Source organism: Phytophthora infestans, genomic scaffold, assembly GCF_000142945.1.
Source record: "Phytophthora infestans T30-4 supercont1.8 genomic scaffold, whole genome shotgun sequence".
Taxonomy (NCBI): domain Eukaryota; phylum Oomycota; class Peronosporomycetes; order Peronosporales; family Peronosporaceae; genus Phytophthora; species Phytophthora infestans.
The window spans coordinates 3,143,731-3,164,563 of NW_003303751.1; the positions used below are offsets into that span (position 1 = coordinate 3,143,731).

The window sequence follows — 20,833 nt, forward strand, 5'->3', positions numbered from 1 at the left end:
CGCAAATTTTGTGAAAGTGATTGACAATCACTCGGCTGTGCGAAGGAAGCTGAAGTAAAGCGAATGGGAAGAAACGTACTAGTCCACCAGATTTGCACTACCGGTATCCACGTGCAAACCCGGCTGCCCGTGTCATCTAAATGCAATCGCCATTCATGAAGTATCCATGAAAACCTAACTCTGCCTGCCGTCTCCTCTCATGTGCTGCCATTCTCCCGCGCTCAGCGCGAGGAGTGCTGTGTGGGTCGCAAGCTAAGGCCAGAGCCACACAAGACTTTGCAGCGCGAGTGGCCCAGGCCTCTTCTTGACCCCAACCTTTCCCTCTTCTGCCTCCACATCAATCTCCGTCCCCTACTCGTCAGCCTTCGCTTGGTCCAACTCGTTATCATTCGCTGCTATTGTCTTCGCATGCATAACGCCGCGATTTGTCTGTAAAAAAACGACGCAACCTAGGCCGTTGACGCTGGAGCCTTCGACGCTGCCATCGACTCTATTTTCCGCCACTTCTCCTGCTCTTTGTTCTTCGTGTCCGCCATGGCTTGCTCCTTCAGCGAGTACTCCTTTGCACACTGGTCATACAGCGCCATGTCATAGTCCATGTACAGCTTCAACACGTTCTACAAAGTTACAGCAAATACAAACATCATCAGCCACGAATACTAAAGACCCAGTAATTACGATAGTGCCAGCAACACACCTGAGCGAGTCCTTCGACCGTCGTGTTCCAATGTCCCAGCGAGTTTCTATGGAGCGGACCGTAAATGACCGGCAGGATCAAGTGCGCGTGCTGCTTACTCAAGCACCCGTTGTTCACGAGATGTTCATTGTTCCACAAGAACAGCGACCGTTCCGACACCTGGAAATGCTGGCTGCCCAGCCACTTGGCCAGGCCATTAAACAGCGGCTTGTGCACCTGTTGCAGCTGCTCGCTTCCCATGAGCTCCAGAATCTCCTCCAACTCGTTCAGGAAAATCACTTGCTTGGACGAGCACGACCAGGGCCAGTACTTGATGATGCCTTGAATAATAGGCACAGCCGTCTCGGGGTCCTTTTCTACATACTGCGTGATGCAATAGGAGAGTTGCTGGTGGTACATTGAGACGCACTTTGGCTTGTGCAGTGGCACCAGTGCACGCACCAGGAATTGCAAGTGTTCGGCCTTCAGTGGCATGGCAAACCCGTTGATGATACTGCCCAGGATCTCCAAGAGTTCGCCAACCCCGTTGTGTCGCTCCGTCTCGTAGACGAACCGGTAGAAAACGTTGCTGATGGCCTTGCGGATGAAAGACCGGTGCGACATAAACTTGCCGTAGATGCGGTGCAGGATCGTCTTGAGGTAATCCCGTTCGCGCGGGTCTTCGCTGTCGAACAGGTCGATGATGGACAGACAAAACTTCTGGTCCACATACTTCTTGGCCACCTTGGCGTTCACCTCGCTCGACACGATGAAGCGCAGGAAAAATTCATACACCACTTGAAGATGTGGCCACGAGGCTTCCAGCACGGGCTCGTCCTCCTCCGGGTCGAAGTCTTCGGTCTGCGGAGGCAAAGCGCGGCAGATGTTGAGCGACACCATCGCCATAATATCCGGCATCAACGTCTCCGTGAAAATCTTCTGGCCGCCGGGGTTGTTCACATAATCTACAAGTTCCAGGAGCGTCTGGCGCTTCAAATCCTTGCCCCTGATAATAAGACAATATTTATTATCAGTTATCTGCCACATTAATAAAACCCACTGATAAAACCCAAGTTTTGCATGCGTACCGCTTGTCCGACGTGGGGTCGTCAAAATTGAAAATGACAGAGCACAGCTCCAGCTTCTGCTGGAACAGCGCCTCTCGTCGCTGCAGCGACGTGTCTTTCAGGTGTGGCAAGTCTTTCAGAGCCTGAATCTTCTGGTTGCGCGCCATGAAGGAGCGACGACGTTCGCGCTTGGGAAGTGACACGTCAGAGCGCGCCACGTCGCCCACAGGCGAGCCGACGCCGTTGGCGCCCTTGGGGGCTCCGTCTACGTCCATCCGGTCAGGTGAGTTGGCACCGATGTGCTCTCCGTTGTTGCTAAGCTTCCGTTTCACAGTTTGCAACATCCCCTTCATTGCTTAGTTAGTCCGCCAGTGTACTTGTATAGAGGGGACTCAATCACCCAGCGGACCCAAACGCGAAATCAGGTCGGTCGTCCACGTCAAAAGGCTGTGAAAGAGCAAAAGGCAACACAAAAGTGAGAATGCAAATAGGCAACTTTTTATCCTATTGCTTGCCACTTCGTGTCTTGACATTTCACTTTTATTTAAACGGCAAAAAAAAGCGAAGGATAGGAGGCGAGACTCCTACCGACTAGGCGCAAAGAGATGGCAAAGCAAGGAGCTCGCGAGCAAGTATATATACGTACGCTGAGGAGGAGGGCACGCACTCGAGCAGCAACTGGGCTCCAGTAACTGAGTGACGGCTTCTGGGCGACTGCGTGCTTCTGGCCGTCCGCTGGTTCCCTTGCGGTCTCTCAGTCGCGTTTTCTTCCTTCCTTTTCCTCCCCCCTTTCCCCCTCCACGCAGATAATATTTACGTTTGTAGCCAATACCCGTCTATCGCGATTGGATTCGATACAAACGTCAAGTGAATCGCAGGTGAGAGGGGGATTCTAAAACACATGGTTGAGCTGCAGGAATAGCAATCTATGTGGCGATTTCTTATCAATTGACGTATGGAACTCGAGCTGACGCGGCGATGCCGGCGTCGCGTGCGAGTCGCCGAGCTCGTGGCAGTGGACTCCTTTGGCGCCATTCGGACCGGCGTCGACTCAGCAGCCAGCGTAGACCGTAAGACGCCGCTGTTTGCAGGCTATGTGGAGGCTCTGTACGCACGCAACGCATGGCTGGCAGTGCGCGTGGATATCTGGACGAGCAGAGACGTTTGTCTTCGCCAAGGTTGTACAGATGGCCGTCAAGACTGTCAATGGACAACAACAAAAATGTTTCAGTGTTGTTTTATTTACTATTGTCATTGTGTATTTTGGCAATCTTTTGCAGTCAAGTCTTCGAGTGTGTATCTGCAACAAAACGAAAATGAAGTGGCCGTTGACGTGGCAAATAGAAGTGAACTGAAAGCGTTGCAAAAAGTTGAAAAACTCGATCTGAATGTGGCGGACCTCGGTGAACTGCCAACATTGACTGGCGACGAGTTGACAAAAGTGTTGGAAGATGTGGTCAAGCAATTGGTTGACGCATTCCGGGAACAGCAAGTGCAGGTGAGTCAGCAGATGAAAAGTGGGAAGGCATTGCCACTGTCAATCGTCATTCGCTTATGAGTCTGTGTCTTTTTGTTGTTGCAGACGCTGCAGTCTGTAACGTCGCAGAGGGCGAAGTTCGAGTACGAAATGTTGCAACATCATTCTGAACTGGAGATTCTGGTTCTGCGAAGTGAATTGATTGGCAATTACGTGCTGTTTGCGTTGCCATTGCTTGGAGAAAAACCTCAATGGGACCCAAAACGCTTGATTGAGGCAGAGGATCTAGACTCAGTGTACATACCTGACGGCTTCCATGCCCCGAATTTCTCCGCCACAACCGACAGATTGACAATTTTCATTGGATATCCTATTGATGAAGAGAGAAACGCTGATGGTGTATGGCCACTCTTTGTTGAATGGCCATCTAGAATGCTGCTGTCCAGTCAAGTGACGCAAGCCCCGCTGTCCAGTAAAGCGCAATCTTCGGTAGAGCTCGTTGCCTCGTGCAAAAAGGTAAATTACAGTTGTGTTGAGTGACAATGGAGGCGCTTTGCTGTTGCTAATTGCAAAATGTGTACTTAGATGTTTTTGCAACAGTGGAGGAGGCGCAAAGATTTTATTGCAGAGCTTCGTCGCCACGTCATCGGTGAGTTAGCGTACAACGTTGAAGCGGGAAATCTCGAGCTAATGTCTGCTGCTGACGCTCTTTTGGTCTGTAGTGTTGGAGTACGATGCGGTGGACTTCTCGCAGGTATTTTTCATGCTGCAGGAGCAGTTAAATGACCAAGCGCCACTACGAATTTTGGTATTGCGACTGCAATTTACTGCGGCGTTCTTCCTCACAAACTGCATGAGTGACTTGCAAGTGAATTTACTTGACGGCGAAGCAGACACAGCCCCCGTTGCTGTAACGCTGGCTGCCTCTACTTCTCCCCCCAGCCCCGATGCTACTGCTGACAGCCAAGCGTGTGTTATTCAATTTCTGGAATCCACGCGAATGAGTTTGCTTCGACGTTTTTACGGGAATTGAGTCCAAACTGTGACGGATGTTGTAATCGTAGAGCAGAGATATGAATGTATAAAGCGTCGCCGTGTTGGTGTGCTACGCGCCGGATCCACGTTGACCACGTAAACGACGTTTTGGTCCCGCTTGTTGTTTACGTCGCCATTTATGATAACTTTGAGCTTGCTGTTGCCGAGTTGAAGCTCTTGTTTCTATTTTTAGGCTCAGCGTAGCTCACCACCGTACAATATACCAAATGTCAGTGTCCGGCAACTACTCCCCATTCTCCGTAATTTGACACTACAGGTTCTAAAAAGAAGTGTCTACATCGCTCTAATCGAGCGGATGCCTTGGTGCTTCGTCAGCACGAATGGCTCTATTCGTCTGCACCTTCAAGTTGCAGCCATATCTATGCACTTCCACTCGCATTCACGGCGGCACATGCCACCACTGCAATGCTTACCAACACTGCAACCTGCACAAAATCCACCGTCACTACTGCATTTGCCAAGTCGCGCCTACTCGCCACGACCCCCCACGCCAAACCTCCAATCCCCCCTTTACGTCAACAAATGCGCGACGCCGTCCTCACACCCGAAGACGAGCAGTATCTAACGCTACTGGAAGGTCGCCGTGACCAGCACTTCACCACTGCCCCGTTACTCTCGGGCTTTCGAGTATTGGCGCTCTTCTCGTACGAAGATCTCAAGGGCCAAACCGACAAGTTCGTGATTGGTGCGAACGCCGAATGTGCAAATATCGGAGGGGCCACATGCGCCGAACGTGCCGCCATGGCGCAATTGCAACTTTTGCCAGCGCGTCGAGTACGCAAAATCTACATCGTGTCGGATTCGCCTCAGTGTTTAACACCTGGAACGCTTTGCCGCGAGTTTTTGCTGTCCAGTCCGTTGATCGAGGACAGCACGCCGTTCGTGTCACGAGCCACCAAGTGCCACCCGTGCGTCACCACATTGGCGGAGCTTTATCCATTCCCGTCACTCTACGACCGAGTGCCGCGCTCTCAAGTGTTGCCGTTCGCGCGGAAATTTTGCTCACGGTTTGCCACGGATTTGCAACAGGAAAGTGAAATTGCAACAAATGCAACAAAATTTGTCAAGTTGCAACTTTCGCGGATGACACCAGATGAACAGGAAGTTTATCTCAAGGCACTGGCAGCAACAGCGAAAGATGCACGAGACGATCTGTTCCCGTTGAGATATGCCGCTGGTACGAAGTTCTCCGATGGCGAAGTGCGTGCCACATGGCAACACAAGACGCTGGAATATGGCAGCTCGCTGGACGCCGTTTCCAAGCTCATTCCCTTCGTCGAAGCGAAGCAAAACTCCGTCAAGCCCCAGTTCTTAATGCAAGTGGACCAGTTTGGCATCCTCCACGCGCCTTTTGCACGTGCACGAGCCTATTTTTTCGAGTTTGGCTTCCTGGACGTGCCAGTTTTGGTTCACGATGCAAATGGCGAGCTGCACCGTGTTCCCATCGACATTCTCGTGGCCGATTCACCGGATTGTATTGCCGCTTCCACGGCAGCGGTGCAGTAGTCTCCCAAACCTCCTCATCCCGCTACTGTCTCGCTCCACGGAGCTCTATCATCCGGGTTTGAATGAACGCTCGCATTTGCTGGAGCTGTTCGGTAGACGCCTGCCGGAACTACAGAGCAAAACACAAAAAAAAATTGTGAGAACCAAAGTCTTAACAAAAAATACAAAACTCATGCAAAATAAAGAACTTTGCCCACTTACGAGAGAAGGAAGCAGTTCACGGACGCTAATTGTGCCATCCGAATCGCGGTCGAGAGAGTGGAAAAGGGTGTCAATACTTGTTGCGTTGCTGTCGAGACCGCAAAACTCTGCCAACTGCTTCCACTCGTGTTGATCTAGATCTCCGGAGCCGTCTTCATCTAGTCGTGCAAGTCGGATGGCGAGCTGTTCAACTTGTTTCACCGTGTAGTGTGGTCCGAAAGGGTTTTTTCCTTGTGCTATCGCTAGTGTCAAAGTCTGCTGACGCAAATTTGACGCTGGAGAACCGGGTTTTTCTTTTTCATTGCGCACTTTGGACACTTTGGGCTTGGAGCTCATGAGACAAACATTTGCCACGATCTTCTGACACAACTTCAACTTGCGCTCGATATTGCTACTGCGATTTTTCTTTTCAGGACTTTCCATTGAAGGCGGGTCTGTTGCAACTACATGTAGAACAGGTGCAGACGCACTGGTGCTCAACGTGGGTGGAGGGTCATCAAGATCTTGGCTGGGTGGCTGCGTCAGCTTCGGTAATGACACATTCCTCGCTAGTATCACCACACTTGCACTCATTTTAATGTCAATTTCTGGAGTTGCAATCAGACGTTGCAATCGTTTTTTCGGTGTCGATTTCACAATTGGTGACGCAGCATCCTGCAATTTTTCACGTAGAAATGGCGAAGGCTCTGGGTCTAAAGCGCGTAAAGCGCTCGCTGCAGCTTTAGCGTTGGCAGCAGCGCGGCGTTCGAGTTCCAGCGGATAATTTGTTAGCGCTCGAGAAGGAAAATCCAAAATCTGCGGACTGTTGTTCATCGTTGCTCGAGCTTTTGCCTTCGCTTTTGCACGCGCTCTCATCATTTCTTCAGGTGAAGCAAATAACGGCGCAAGAGCTGCGACACGCTTCCGTTTGTCCGATGCATCTAATAGTAAAGCCTTGGAGTTTTTCGCAATGGCTCGGAGATGTTGCGCCTCCTCCGGTCCAAAAATTCCTTGATGCACTCCCGATGTCACGGATGTCACGGAGAACGGCACAAGTGCCACTAGGGCGTTTGCTGCGTTGGTCATCGCTATCGACGCATCAGGAAAATGTGCATTTCCTGTAAATTGAAGTCCCGGTGGTGATTTTGCTGGCGAGTCCAGCTCTAAAAGTGACGAAGAAGTTGAGAGGGAATTGTCAGAAACTGTATGCTCATTTTGAGGTTGCTGTCCTGATTTTCGCTGTCGACTGAGCTCCTTTTTCAGTCGACGCTGGTGCTTGGCAGTAACCTCACGAGCAATTCGCTCAAAAGTATCGTTCTGATGGCCTCCTGGGGTCTGGTCGCGACGTATGAATTTCCACGCGGAAGCGGAGACCGAGCTCTGTTCTGCTGTGGTTAAAATGTGGCCGACACAAGTTGCAGTGCGATCCCAGATCTTAACCATGCCGTCTGCACCCAACGAGAGCAACTCACCAGGCCAAGACACACTTTGCACTGATAAAACACCTGCTTGGTGTGCCATCCACGACTTAATCGACAGAATCACCGGCAACGGGGCACTTTTGCCTCCACTTTCCAACACTGAAATTTCACCTTTGGAAACAGATGAGCGACGTCGAATGGCTGAGCGTCTTGTAGATTCCGACTGGGTTTTCACAGGAAGAGAATGAAGATCCCATGCAAAAATTTGCCCCGTTTCGACGCCAACGTAGAGCATGGAGTGAGAGTCGTGTGACGTAGTGGAGCATATGGCTGTGATCCCATCGAACTCTACGTTGCTCGATACAGGTCTTGACGGTGTGATTTCTTGCATCTTGAGCCTCATAAGAGGTTGCGCGATCGAAGTTCGAACTCCAATTGTTGGCCAAACGAAGATGACACCACTGACATCACCCGAGACGAGGAAACCCGGTGTGGCAGCTGGGAAATGCAGAGCTCGGATCTCTCGAGTGTGGACGGTAGCACAGCGGAACTGGAACGTGATGTGGTGAAGGTCGTGCACTTGCACTCCGCCAGCATCGTCCGCTGTGGCAATGAACCTCGACGTGTGTGTCTCGGTCGCTGGTGGCGGTGAGCAAGCGCAACACGTGATACTGGAGTTGTGAGCCTTTTCCACGTAGTGGATCACTTCCAGTTTCAACTTTCCAGGTGGCGAGTCCACTACGCAGACCATACGATCGTCTCCAGTCGAAATCAAGCACTAGAGCAAGAATTATACCACTAATGACGATCAAAAGCTCGGTTTTCCTTAATAAATGACGGTCACGTACATTGGCATGCGAGCAGAACACAAGAGAGGTAACAGTGCCGTCGTGCACTACCAGTTTCTAGCCGCATGTTTCAGGTACAAATTATAAAAGTGGTGCGGCGTAAGAATGGAGATATCCTACCTGCAGTAGAGCTCCAGTCACAGGGTTGTAAAGCCGAATTGCACCATCCTGAGGCCATAGTTTTCGCAGAGTTAGTTGCACGCAACACTCGTTAGGTTAGCAACTCTCTCAACGTACGTTGGTCGCCACGAAAAGTTTTCTTTCGCGAGGACTATCGAAGGTGATCGCGCAGACTTCGGCGTCTCGGATTGTCACTGGTTCCTCAATTTTCGCGCCAGAATTTGCATTCCACACCGTAATACGATTCTCAACTGCACCAACGAAAGTGTTGGCCACGGCATTGAACACGATGAACCTCGTGGGAGCTGAACCCGCCGATTCGTCGACTGCTGCGTCGTCCTGAGATCCCACCGACTGGGTGAACGCACTGAAGCGATAGAGACGCAGATTTCCCGTTACGATATCGCACGCCGGACTCTCAGTCGATTCAGCTCCCGGCTCGTCATGCTGCGATTCCAGTCCAGTAGCTCCACTTGACGACGTCATAAACATCCGGAAGCGACAGAGATTCGGCGTGTGAAGCTCAAAAGTCTGCAACATGATCGACAAGTGGTTCCCCGACAATCCTTTGGCGCATCGAGTGATATCCCAGAGCTTGAAATGTCCACTTTGATCACCCGTGACTACAAGACAAGGTCCAGATGCAGAGGTGGACACAAACTTGGCCCCCATTAGGCAATGGTGATGACCTCCTAGCTTAGTCTTTAGAACTCGTCCCGAAATCCCCCAACAGTACGCTTGGTACTCGAATCCTGAGCTTAGCAAGAGATTATAAGCCGAGTCCAGTGTCAAAACGGCTTGCTGATGTCCTCGAAGCACGAACGAGACTGTAAGCACAGCAGATGGGCCCCCCAGAGCGGAATTGGCTCCTGCCACAGTCTCCCAGATCGTGATCGTGTGGTCAAAAGAGGCCGTCGCGACGTACGGAGTCTCCGGTAGATCTAAGCAAGCGGCAATCCGCTCCGTGTGACTGCGAGGCAGCAGCATCGGCGGAGGCGGCGGAGCAGCTCCAGCGTGCATGGGCACTTCCAAGTCCCAGAGCTGAACGTGATCTGTCGAACCCCCAGCAACGAACAATCGCTTGAGAGGAGGAGGACACCACTTGACGAACAGAGCGGGGAAACGTCCCGCCAGTTTCCCATTGAAGACGTACGAGCCCACAGTAGCGTCGATAATGGACCACAATGAAATGCACAAGTCGCTGCTTGCCACCGCTAGAGCATTTCGAGATGGAATATGCTCTGCGTCCAGAACTTCCAACGAGTCTAATACGTCTTGCTGTTTCTCTCCTGCTTTCTTCTCGGCTGCGAGTTTCTCACTGCAATTGAGTTCGTGGAGGAAACTCATATCCAGATCGAAAAACTTGAATTCATGAAAAAAAAAATGTAAGAAAAAAAAGAAATAAATGTTAACATTCTCACGTACGAGGATTCGAGGACTTTTGTGTTCGATTACTGCAAGGCGTTTGAGTTGCGGGAAGTTTTTAAGCTTGTTGATCTGATAAGGAAAAGTCCTGTGGTGTACAATAAGTTGTTTGTTGGCAAAAGTAAAGTAAGATAAAATAAATAACTTACCGAGTTGCAGTTCCACTACTCAGAGGTTCATGGCGATACACTATCATGTTTCGAGGTGGAGCGTCGTGGTTATCTCCATGACTTTGTCCTTGATCGTGATCGTTCTCGTCATGAGGAACTCGAGTGGCCACAAGTCCCAACGCGATACAAAACGACGTGAATTCGTCCCAATCCACGACGGAATCGCCGTTAATGTCGATCTGCTCAAACATCTCGAACAACAGTCCAATAAGAGCAGAAGCGCGATTTAGATGCCGCATCAAACTCGGTCGAGCGCGCATCAATTCCCACAGTAACAAGCGAGTAAAATCCACTTTGGACAGTCCTGCTTTGGGAAAGTGACGCTCAATACCCAGAAACTCGTTGCAAGTGAGAGCTGCACAGATCCCGGCAACACTTGACAGCGGGTTGCGATTCGGGATTTTGATATCCGGCATGAGATCTAGCAGGAAAATCTGCATGGTTTCAACCAGAGACGCTGTCACAGCGCTCCGTACGACCACGTTGCTTCGATCCTCTGTAGCTGCATGGAAAGCCCAGTCGTGGTGTTTTCCGTGACGTCGAAAGAGTTTGCACAATATCACCACGTTCGTCTGTTTGCCAATGTGTCTTCTTAATGTCTTCGGGTCGTGATAAATATTCAATAAACGCGTGTGTTCTCCACTGTCATTGAACACGAATCTCTTGCCACCAGCGGCGAGCGCTTGCGCTTCTGCTTCGGCCTGAGAGCTGTCAAGAGCGTGGAGATCGCACGTGAGTGAGAACGCGTTGAGTTGGGGAGAGCGAGCGATTTCGTCCTCCGCATACGTGACTAGACAGCCCACGACTTCGACGAATGGATGCACTTTGGTCATGGAAAACCGAACGACTTCCCGCTCGTCGGTCTCTTTCAACTTGGCTCGTGTGGCTCGGAAGTTTTCTTCGCCAAAATACGCAACAGCATGGCTACCAGCTGTGCGGTGACCGGTTGTTGAAGTGTCTGGAGTGTTGGCCCCACGGGCGACCTGCAAGATGTCGCCCTAAAAAAACACAATAGGCGCTTAGTACATCTCGAACGCACCGCATATTGAACCCCAAGCGAAGGCTGACCTACCTACCTGCGCGTTGAAAAGCAAGAAGACCAACTCGACAATCCACGGCACTTTTTCGTCTTCTCGTCGAAGTCGCTGCAAATAATAAAACACACAAATAATCAGCTCTTGTCAAATAGAGTAATTTCCTGAAAAGATAAACTTACGAATACGACATGCGGCTGCGACGCTGGTAGTGGTGTCACGTTTTCATCGTTCAATGCGTCACACTCGCGCGCAGAGATGAACGGAGTGGCTTCCGTGTCCATTGCAATTTTTTGCGCGTCTGAAACGACGGTAACCAGTTTTGTCGTTTATAGACTTTTGATCTTCAGTTGGCCGACTTCTCAATAACGCTGCGAGATTAAGATGGTTCTACATGAGGAAGATTCGGACGACCTGCTCTCTCGTCTCTTTCGACGCTCTCATGGGGCCACTTGTCCAACAAATACTCACTCTTTATCTTCCAAAAGTCGGCGAGTCGGGAGCGAACTCCAGACTCTTGCTGTGACCAATCTTTATGAGTTGAGTCGAGAACTGGACGCTACGGAGCGCGCTCTACATCCCAATCATCCCTCAGTGGCTGAATTATCCAAGCCACCGCGTCTGAATAGCCAAATGACGCAGTACCCGGCATGGGATGAGCTGGACGAGATTTTCCGAGACCTTCATGATGTGTACGACAAAAGTCTGCTAACCTTACGGGAACAAGAGTACGCAGCTGTACTCACTCAAGCTACAGTGAATGTGCTGGCTCAAGCGTGTCTTACCAGTGAAGGTGGAGATTTAGACGCATCAGGAGTGAGAGTTAAACTGCTGGAACTGGCAGTTCTTCCGTCACCGCAGTGGCGACGTCTAGCGCTCACATTGTTCTTGAACACAAGTGTTGCTTCACTTACAGCGATATTATCGACACAGCAGGCCTCGCTGACGACTCGAGCGCAACAATTGGAGGTGAACTTGTTCAAGTTGCTACGAGAAATGTTAGCTAAGGCGGTGGTGGTATCAACGTCAGTAGCCTCCGAGTCTATTGTCAAATTTGATTTTGAAGTTGACTGGGTCGACCAAGCGGTTGGATGCGTGGAGTTCTTCGTCAAGAAAGCGAACGGCAATTATTCTTCCGATCACTTGAGGTCTCTGGATGAGCACACACTTTTGTTTCTAGTGGCGGAGGCTAGCAACCGCGATACGATTGGCTCGGAGCTTCAACTGAAGGCGATGGAGCTGGTTGTAGCGACGATGTACGCACTCAAAGTCACTGGCCAGTTGGAGACCAAAGATCACGTCGTGTGGAACTGCGGACTGCCAGTGGCAGCTGTTGAGCAGTACGTGAGTCTGGAGCTGCTACTTTATCACTTTTACACTTCCCCAATTGCTCGACTGCAGCGATTAGCGTGCATGGTTCTTGTGGATCTAGTCTGCGAGCAGCTTCGACGTACTGGAAGCCGTGAAGGCATCAGCAATGCCGGACTTGATCAAATCTGGAGATCTTTTGTGGACTGGGAGGATCCCCCTGAGGGTATGAAGCAGACTCTGTTGTCCCCGTACATTTCGAGCTCTCGGGTGGTAAAGCAGTTGTTGCCGAGCTGTTCGTTGGCGTCGGAGAAGCAATTGAACGTGTTCGTCAACCAGTTCCGCTTGGTAGTTCAGGTTGACGCGTACTTTGGAGTGAATCCCGGTCTGGATAAAGCCGTCAAAGCGGCCAAGAACCAGAGCGGTGGAAACGTATCAGAAGAGATCATAGATCAAGTTTTGAAGCTGCTGCTGTCGAACCGAGCAGTGGAGCGCTTCCGAGGCGAGCGGTGGCTTGCCGAACTGCTGAGTTATGACCAGGATGACGACGGGTTCTCATCGTATGATAGCAAAGCGACGACGGCGGTAGGGTCAGTTGGAAAGCAGCATGAAGTGCTTTTGGCTCGACCGAAGGCTGTCAACAACCCGGTTGGAGAGGAACTTGAAGAGACGTTCTGTTACGACGAAGGAGGAGAGATCAGTCTGGCTGCTCAGGCCAAGTTCTGGCAATTGGCGTCACCGACAAACGCGGTAGAACGCCGTGTATCATTTACCAGGGTGCTGGCGCTGTTTATACGACGGAAACTGCAGCTCAGTGTGAGTATGATCGGTATTTGAGCTGGTAATGAAAGCGATGGCTAACTATTCTGAGGTGTCGATGCAGTCGGGGAAGCCAGACGCGTCGATAATGGAAGAGATCAACACGTGTGTGGGTGTTCTTCTTGACCACAAAGAGCGTGAACCTGCTGTGCTACTTCCAGTGATGCTGTTGATCTTGGAGGTTTGTCAGTGCGAGTTGTCGTACGTTGACAAGCGCTGGAAGCAGAGAGATGCTAGAACCTCCTCTAACGAGCAAGGAGAGGAAGAAGTGGCTGACTGCGTTGCCTGGTCGGACTCGTTGGCGTCTCGAGTGCTGAATGGAGACGTAGCATTGGATAAAAAACTGCTGAGGCAGATGGACGCCGAGTTTCTCCTGCATGTTTTGACGGTACTGCATGAACGATCTGATACCCATCAAGGGTTTGAATGCCGTCGTATCTGCTGTGGAGTGGACGATTCCTTGGTTGGGGACGTTGCAGCGTGCACAGCGCTGGTTGTCTGTAGCATCTTTACGGACAACAACGTTGCAGTCGACAACGTTGGAGGATTGACAGCCTTGACGCCATTCCTGCAAACGTGTGATACTCGCATTGCAGTGTAAGGTTTCGTGTTGTCTGGTTGCAGGAGAAGTGCTGAAGTGTGTCTGGTTTTTGTTGCGCAGGTTCATGGCCAAACTCATCAGTGAACTGATGAAACAGAGCGACGAAGCTCAATACGCGGCGTTCCTCCGTGAGCTCTACGTCGCCTGTGTTGAGGCAGACGACGAAAGTGCGCTGTACAATTCGTACCTGCACACGCAGACGTTACTCCACAACGTTGAAGTTGGCATGTAGCCATGTCTTCAAGATCCCCTTTCAAACTCGGTGTCGTGCAAATCATGTTCTTAAGTACTGGAGAAGCCTGGAAACCTAATGCCCGCCAATAACAATTCGTATCTTTATATTAGGGGACCTCTATAAAACAGCTAAAGTCAAGTAGATCTCGAATCTATTAAAACAAGTACTGAGCAAGTGCAAGATTTGGTTTATGTGGGAACTGGATGCTGAGCCCCGTTGAAGCCATTCTCTTCTCCCCAGGATCGGGTATCGAGTTCTGCCGGGGATTGTTGGTCTCTGCCTGGGTGGACAGGGAGCTGCCGAAAAGCGGTACCTTGTCTAAATCCTAGGTATCGAAGCTAACATCTTGGCTCTTCTCGGCTTAAAGTGAGCCCTGGAGATATTGCGTTAAGGTTCTTGCTGCCATTTGCTTGGGTCATCATATCCTCTAGACATTTCCCATGCAATGGACAAGGTATTATGATTTATACGTGTATTACATGTATAGCCGAAGCTGGTCTGTTTTGATCTTGTTGTGTTGGAAGAATGGTCGAGTGAAGGGAGATTCTCGAGAGAAGTTACCGACATGACGAGGTTTTCCGTCGCTGAATTGTGGAGCCAAAGATCTTGCAGATTCTGATTGGAAGACGTACACAAGTGCAAATACTATTAATAATTCTGACTTTTTTTGGCCGATTCTTCGTCGTTGTGATAGAGACGATTTTTTGAGAAGTTCATGTATTAACACGAGCGAACTGAATAAACTTAATTAAGCTTACTGCGGTGAAGACCCACTATCTATCGCGTGATGCTCGCAAGGCCGTGTTAGTATGGTATTGTCAGATTACTAAAAAGTGTTCCTGCTTGTTGTGTAATTTCATGGTCAAAGTCAGCAGCGGCGCGACGAAGGTCGTCCCGGAAGGCCTCAAACTAAATAACCTTCTAAAACAGCTCGTAGCATGATTTTGAGATGCCTTTTCAAAACTGATTTAAAATGAATGGCCAGGAGTCGCCGAGCAGATCCCGACAGACCCGATGCCACGTCAGTTGCAAATTTTCTCAAGTAGGGAGGAAGTTGGTTTAAATAAAGAAAGAAAGGACTTCTAAACGTTGCCGACTGGAAATCGATGCCTCAGGCGCCTTCTCTGGAGAGTTTTTGCCTTCTCTGAAGCTGCATTGGTTGGGTGTCGAGCTCCACCGGGGAAAGTTTGGCCCGGCGCATGGGAGGACTGGGGTTGCTGAAAAGCGGCGCCTGGTGAAAATCTTATGTGTCGAAGCTGGCGCCTCGGATTTTGTTGGCAGAAAGTGAACCCCTGGAGATATTGTGTGGAGTTCTTGCTGCAATTTGCTTGGACCATGAAACGCTCCTGACATTTCTCAGTTAAATGTTTAAGAGAATGATACGTAGTAGCTAGTTACACTGTCCTAGTCGACGATGTGCGCTTAAATACCTGTCGTGCCTTCTTTTTTTTTGAGAAAAGGATGGTAACATTCAATCGGGTGGAGAGTTCTCTTGAGGAACCTTCCATTCGTGGTGATGGTGTTTATCTGTCTGGATGAACCTGGAACCGAGCGCATCGGCAGAAAGTGAATTCCTGGAATTATAAGTGGAGTCCTTGCAGTAATTTGCATTGACCGTGACACATTCCAGATATTCCCATCATGTTCTGCGTACTACATGTGCACGACTACTGAAGATAGTTAAAGCACACTTAAAACCTGCTGCGCTGTCTGTCCCATGGACGGAATGGCGCGATTTAAATCGGGTGGAGAGTTCTTGTGGAGGCTTCTCCACGTGACGTGGTGCTCCGTTCGCGACGGAGCCTCACAGCGAGGGGCGTCGGTGGCGCTGCGCTATTTGAGGCAAGCCAAGCACGAGAGAAGCGCCTTGAGACGTCGGCAGAAAATGAAATCGTATTAGTTGAGTTCGAAGCAAAACGCTTAAGCCTTGAAACGCTCCAGACATTCCTCAGCCAAACGTACGACAGTACAGTAGATACATGTAGTAGTAATTTCTTGTGGCCGAAATGCACTCGATATCTGCTGTGCTTTCTTTCGTCAGAAAGAGAAAAAAACACACACACAAATCATTTGGAGAGTGTTCTCGAGGAAGGCCCCCTACGTGGCGTGGTGCTCCGTCACTACATATCGGATAAGTAGCGTCGTTTGACCGACTACCGCTGCTGTTACTACTAATGCGCCATGGCACTTGGGGACTACCTTGAGACGTCGACAGATAAAAAAAACTGGAGACTTGATGAAGTTCTTGCCGCAATTGCTCGAACGATCTGAAAACCTCCAGACATCGCGTTTCACTGTAGCTAAGGCAGAGATAACTAAAAAAGAATCAAACATGTTAAGATTGTAAAACTACGAACGCCACGACACTCTAGCGAACCTGGGCGTAATCCCACACCATGTTGCCCTATTTACGGGATCTGGTTGAATGGATCCAAGCTGTTGGAGTTGCCATTCGTCTGTTGCGCTCCGGTGGACTGCACCGTGGGTGTGTTATTGCCTTGGGTGAGCTGCTGCTGTTGCATCATCTGTATGTTCATCATCTGAGGCTGCGCCATCATGGCCATTTGTGGCTGCATCATCATCATCTGCGGGTGAGTCATTCCCTGCATCTGTTGCATCTGCATGTTCGGGTACAGTTGCTGTTGCATGGTGCCGTCCGTGAGTTGCAGCTGGTTCATGTTCATACTCAATTGCAGCATGTTATGTTGCTGTTGCATCTGCGGATTCTGCATCGGCATGGCCATCACAGGCGTCGGCTGGTCGGCGCCTCGAGCTTTCTGCAGGTCGTTCAGCGTCCGCTTCTCCTCTGGGTTGGCAGACAGCGACTTCTTCTTCTCCCTCGCTAGAGAGCTAAAGTCCACGATGTTATTCTCCGGCAAGAGGTTCGTTCGGAAGGCTTCTGTTTGCTGAGGCTGAACCTGCAATTGCGCATCACTGGAAGCTGAAGCAGCAACGCTGTGATCAAGCACTGGCGCAGGAGAACGAACAGGAGCGACAAAGCTCAAGCCGGCAAGATCTTGCAGAGGATTCTGGCTCTGTGGCGTGTCGAAGATCGACGGCTGCGTCTCCTGGACAGCTGCCGCGGGTTGTGCCACTGGCTGAGTATCCAGATCCACTCCCAGCAAGTCCACACTGGCAGGACTGGCAGCAGTCTTCTTGCTGCCGCGTTTCTTTGCCTTAGCACGGCTGTGTTCCTTCTCCGATCCAGATTCCTCGTCAGTGGATACGACAGATCGGCGACGGGTACGCGACTTCTTTCCAGATTTTTCCTTCTTGCTCTTCTTGCTCTTGGATTTCTTGGTCGTTTCCTTCTTTTCCTCTACAGGTGCAGGAGGCAGCTTGGCTGGGTCGAAAGAGAACGAATAATCCGCTGACGCTTTCCTCTTACCAACGTCGTCTTCGCTCTCACTCGAGTAAAATCCATTGTGCTTTTTGGTCTTGGATTTTTTCTTACTCTTGCTCTTGTGACGTCGTTCGTCCGCTGATTCAGTCTCCGAGGACTCAGAAATGGACAGCTCCTCGCTCTCACTCTCCGACAGACTTTCACTCTCGCTTTGTGGTTTTTTCTTGCTCTTCTTGCTGCTTTTCTTGCTCTTCTTGCTCTCGCTCTTCTTCTTAACGTGCCGGTGCTTGTGATGGTCAGTGGAGGTTAAGCTCTTAGATTCATAACCACCCGATGGGTTACCCGAGTACCCCTTGTTGTAATCCGAGTACGCCTTGGGTCTCTCTGTGGCAAAGTCGTTCTGGTACCCCCCTCCGTACCCTCCAGAGCCGCCTCCAGAGTACGACGACGAGGAACTGCGGATATCTGCCATCCAATTGGCACGACCATCATTCCGTGGCATTTCATGCGCGTACTGGTCCGGGATGGAGTCCGTATTGGGTCCGCGGGCGAGTTTCCCGCCGTACTCGATGACTTTACCGCCGAGCCATTGGCCGCTCTCGAGGATCTTGCTCTTCCAGTCGCCAGCGTTAGCGCCCGCGTCATGCGATGACCCGCCACTGTACGAGCTTTGGGCGTACTGCGATCCGAAGCGGTTGCGGTCGTGGAAGTTGCCGCCTGCCGCCGAGTTCTGCATCCACATGGCCGACGTACGGGATTGACACTCGCCAGGTCTTGTGGAAATGATCCTTCCAGATTTTTTTGTGGATGAAAAGCATCTGATTATTTTTCTAAAAGGTTTCGACCAATGAGAAGGGTGGAAAAGTAAAAATGACAATCATCTTTCGATTTTTGCAACTGATTGGTATTTTCGCGGGAAGGTTCAGTTGACAATTTTTGCAATAATGGACGCTGGTGAGCGCTGGACGGAGGACGAGGACGTGGCGGAAGAGGAGCTGCGCCTGCTGGAGGCTATGGCCGACGTGTCTACTGCAATGCAAAAGGTGATAATGCCAAATAGTTGGAGCACACAGCGGGTAGAATGCGAATTATTGACATTGTCACCTTCCCAAATCTCGTTGCTGCCAGTTCAATCAAGTGCTGGCCAAGCTTAATCGACAGTCCGTGGAGCTGTCCAAGGACTTAGGAACGGCGGAGAGGCAGTTGGTGAGTCAAATGCTAAACAATGAAGCTGCGTAGACACTTTCTGATTGCATAACTTTTGTGTGCCATTTGCTTTTCAGAACGCTCTGTACTTGCCTTTCCAAGCCGCTATTTATGAGATGCAGAGCTCCGACGACCGGAGACGAACGCTGTCAGTACCGACAGTCGCTGCAATGGCAACACCGGAAGCGCAACGTACTGAGCTTTGAGTCTCGTCACATTTCCTGTTGATTGAACCATTCCATAGAGCGATCACTTGTTTTATTTTGTGTGTTTTTTTACTTGCACAACTCCGAACCAGGTTGATCTGCATGCAACGACGCATAGCGGACACAACTCTGTCCTCTGCAGCGCTTAGTGACCGTTTTAAGAGTACTGTAGAAGCTTAGTTGGGGCCAATCATGTCCTCGGGGCGCACAAAGCGGTCGAACTCTTCGCCCGTGAGGTATCCGAGCTTGATGACAGTCTCACGCAGCGTAGCGCCGTCCTGGTGCGCCGTCTTGGCCACCTTGGAGGCCTTGTCGTAGCCAATGTGCGGGTTCAGCGCCGTCACGAGCATGAGCGAGTTCTTCATGAGCTGGTCGATCTTCTCACGGTTGGCCTCAATGCCCACAACGCAGTTGTCCGTGAAGGCGTTGCAGCTGTCGCCGATGAGGCGGATCGAGGACAGCAAGTTGCTGATCATCACGGGCTTGAACACGTTAAGTTCGAAGTGGCCGTTGGAGCCGCCCACGGTCACAGCCACGTGGTTGCCCATAACCTGCGCGCAGACCATCGTGATGGCCTCACACTGCGTGGGGTTCACCTTGCCAGGCATAATAGACGAGCCAGGCTCGTTGGCAGGCAGCGTAAGCTCACCCAGGCCACTACGCGGACCCGAGCCGAGGAAACGGATGTCGTTAGCGATCTTCATGAGCGAGCAGGCGATTGTGTTCATGGCGCCACTGGCCTCCACCACAGCGTCGTGGGCCGCCAGAGCCTCGAACTTGTTGGGAGCCGTGATGAACGGGAGTTTGGTCTCCTCGGCGATGATCTTGGCGATCTCAGCGTCGTAGCCCTTGGACGTGTTGAGTCCCGTGCCCACAGCAGTTCCACCGAGAGCGAGCTTGCACAGGTTGGGCAGGACACGCTCCACACGCTCAATAGAGAGCGCGATCTGCTCACGGTAACCGGAGAATTCCTGTCCCAGAGTCAGAGGCGTGGCGTCCTGCGTGTGGGTGCGTCCGATCTTAATAATGTCGTCGAACTCCTTGACCTTAGCGTCCAGAGCGTCGTGCAGTTTGTGGAGACCAGGAAGCAGCACTCGGTGGATCTCCTGCACAGCGGCGATGTGCATGGCCGTAGGGAACGAGTCGTTGGACGACTGGCCCATGTTAACGTGGTCGTTCGGGTGCACAGGTGACTTGCTGCCCAGTTCACCGCCAGCCAGTTCAATGGCGCGGTTGCTGATGACCTCGTTCGTGTTCATGTTGGACTGAGTGCCTGAGCCCGTCTGGAAAACCACAAGAGGGAAGTGGTCGTCCAGTTTGCCGGCAATGACATCATCGGCCGCGGCAATGATCTTGTCGGCCACAGCGGCGTCCAATTTGCCCTGCTTAAGGTTGTACTTGGCGGCGCACTTCTTAACGACGCCAAAGGCCTTGATTACAGGCAGAGGCATGCGCTCGCGAGCGCCGCCGATGGGGAAGTTCTCGAGACTGCGCTGCGTCTGCGCGCCCCAGTACTTGGTGTCGTCCACCATGACCTCTCCGATCGAGTCCGTCTCGACACGGAAGGAGCTGGCAGCGCGCACGGCCTTAACCGTCATGCGGGTGGAACGAGTTACGGCGGCGGAGAGCATGTCGCTCGAGGAATTCGTGCAGTGAGTGTCTGACGTGATTGGAGACTGAAAGGGGCAACGATTGCTGGCCCCACCTTAGCTGCGTACGTGGCTCTCTTTCAAAGTTTGAAGGTGGTTTTGCATTGTGGCACAAACGCAAGTTTCGAGAGGTTTTTCATCGGAAAAGATCGTGGGAGTCAAAATAACCAAGGTTTTCCCAAGATTATTTGTATGAAACTCAGAATGTTTTAGTGAAGTAAAGCTCGTGCGTAGAGGCATCTGGGATGAGTATTGAATCTTACAGGGTGTTAAAAGTGGAAAAACGATCATTTTCGTGGGTAGACTGTGGCTCGAGCGAGTTGAAGTTGCCGGGCGCGTGCCATCGACTACGAGCACCCCACATCAGTCGGGCAACAGCACCCCTCGAGCTCAGATTGCTGGGTGAGCTCAGCTCACTGAGCTGTGTCGGGTTACCCGACTCGGGTAAAAGACTATCGTGGTACAATGCCCTGACGTTATTCTTGC

The 20,833-nt window shown here is 51.1% G+C and overlaps 8 protein-coding genes across 8 annotated transcripts; 4 read left to right on the forward strand and 4 right to left on the reverse strand.

The window, feature by feature from the left end:
- Positions 1-449: 449 nt before the first annotated feature.
- Positions 450-2,499, reverse strand: PITG_06597 (protein phosphatase 2A regulatory B subunit, putative; the record flags this gene model as incomplete). The annotated part of the gene is made up of 4 exons (XM_002998638.1): positions 450-617; positions 698-1,682; positions 1,765-2,190; positions 2,390-2,499. The coding sequence occupies 3 exons, from the start codon at positions 2,094-2,096 to the stop codon at positions 450-452; spliced, it is 1,485 nt and encodes a 494-aa protein (XP_002998684.1).
- Positions 2,500-2,704: 205 nt separating this feature from the next.
- PITG_06598 (uncharacterized protein) lies at positions 2,705-4,315 on the forward strand (the record flags this gene model as incomplete). The annotated part of the gene is made up of 5 exons (XM_002998639.1): positions 2,705-2,921; positions 3,024-3,241; positions 3,326-3,736; positions 3,806-3,869; positions 3,943-4,315. 3 exons carry the CDS (start codon positions 3,371-3,373, stop codon positions 4,251-4,253), a joined length of 741 nt encoding a protein of 246 aa, XP_002998685.1.
- A 483-nt stretch (positions 4,316-4,798) lies between these two features.
- PITG_06599 (uncharacterized protein) lies at positions 4,799-5,782 on the forward strand (the record flags this gene model as incomplete). The annotated part of the gene is made up of 2 exons (XM_002998640.1): positions 4,799-5,251; positions 5,345-5,782. The coding sequence occupies 2 exons, from the start codon at positions 4,799-4,801 to the stop codon at positions 5,780-5,782; spliced, it is 891 nt and encodes a 296-aa protein (XP_002998686.1).
- Positions 5,783-5,830: 48 nt separating this feature from the next.
- On the reverse strand, positions 5,831-11,264 carry PITG_06600 (uncharacterized protein; the record flags this gene model as incomplete). The annotated part of the gene is made up of 12 exons (XM_002998641.1): positions 5,831-5,891; positions 5,939-5,951; positions 6,004-6,374; positions 6,522-7,080; positions 7,210-8,161; positions 8,352-8,399; positions 8,469-8,766; positions 8,830-9,713; positions 9,777-9,864; positions 9,926-10,944; positions 11,023-11,091; positions 11,163-11,264. The coding sequence occupies 12 exons, from the start codon at positions 11,262-11,264 to the stop codon at positions 5,831-5,833; spliced, it is 4,464 nt and encodes a 1,487-aa protein (XP_002998687.1).
- An 80-nt stretch (positions 11,265-11,344) lies between these two features.
- Positions 11,345-13,940, forward strand: PITG_06601 (uncharacterized protein; the record flags this gene model as incomplete). The annotated part of the gene is made up of 3 exons (XM_002998642.1): positions 11,345-13,104; positions 13,172-13,702; positions 13,746-13,940. The coding sequence occupies 3 exons, from the start codon at positions 11,365-11,367 to the stop codon at positions 13,938-13,940; spliced, it is 2,466 nt and encodes an 821-aa protein (XP_002998688.1).
- A 2,315-nt stretch (positions 13,941-16,255) lies between these two features.
- On the reverse strand, positions 16,256-18,045 carry PITG_06602 (uncharacterized protein; the record flags this gene model as incomplete). The annotated part of the gene is made up of 1 exon (XM_002998643.1): positions 16,256-18,045. The coding sequence occupies one exon, from the start codon at positions 18,026-18,028 to the stop codon at positions 16,352-16,354; it is 1,677 nt and encodes a 558-aa protein (XP_002998689.1).
- A 185-nt stretch (positions 18,046-18,230) lies between these two features.
- On the forward strand, positions 18,231-18,698 carry PITG_06603 (uncharacterized protein; the record flags this gene model as incomplete). Its single annotated transcript, XM_002998644.1, has 3 exons — positions 18,231-18,329; positions 18,415-18,492; positions 18,570-18,698. 3 exons carry the CDS (start codon positions 18,231-18,233, stop codon positions 18,696-18,698), a joined length of 306 nt encoding a protein of 101 aa, XP_002998690.1.
- Positions 18,335-20,423, reverse strand: PITG_06604 (fumarate hydratase, mitochondrial precursor; the record flags this gene model as incomplete). Its single annotated transcript, XM_002998645.1, has 1 exon — positions 18,335-20,423. One exon carries the CDS (start codon positions 20,294-20,296, stop codon positions 18,875-18,877), a length of 1,422 nt encoding a protein of 473 aa, XP_002998691.1.
- Positions 20,424-20,833: the final 410 nt, after the last annotated feature.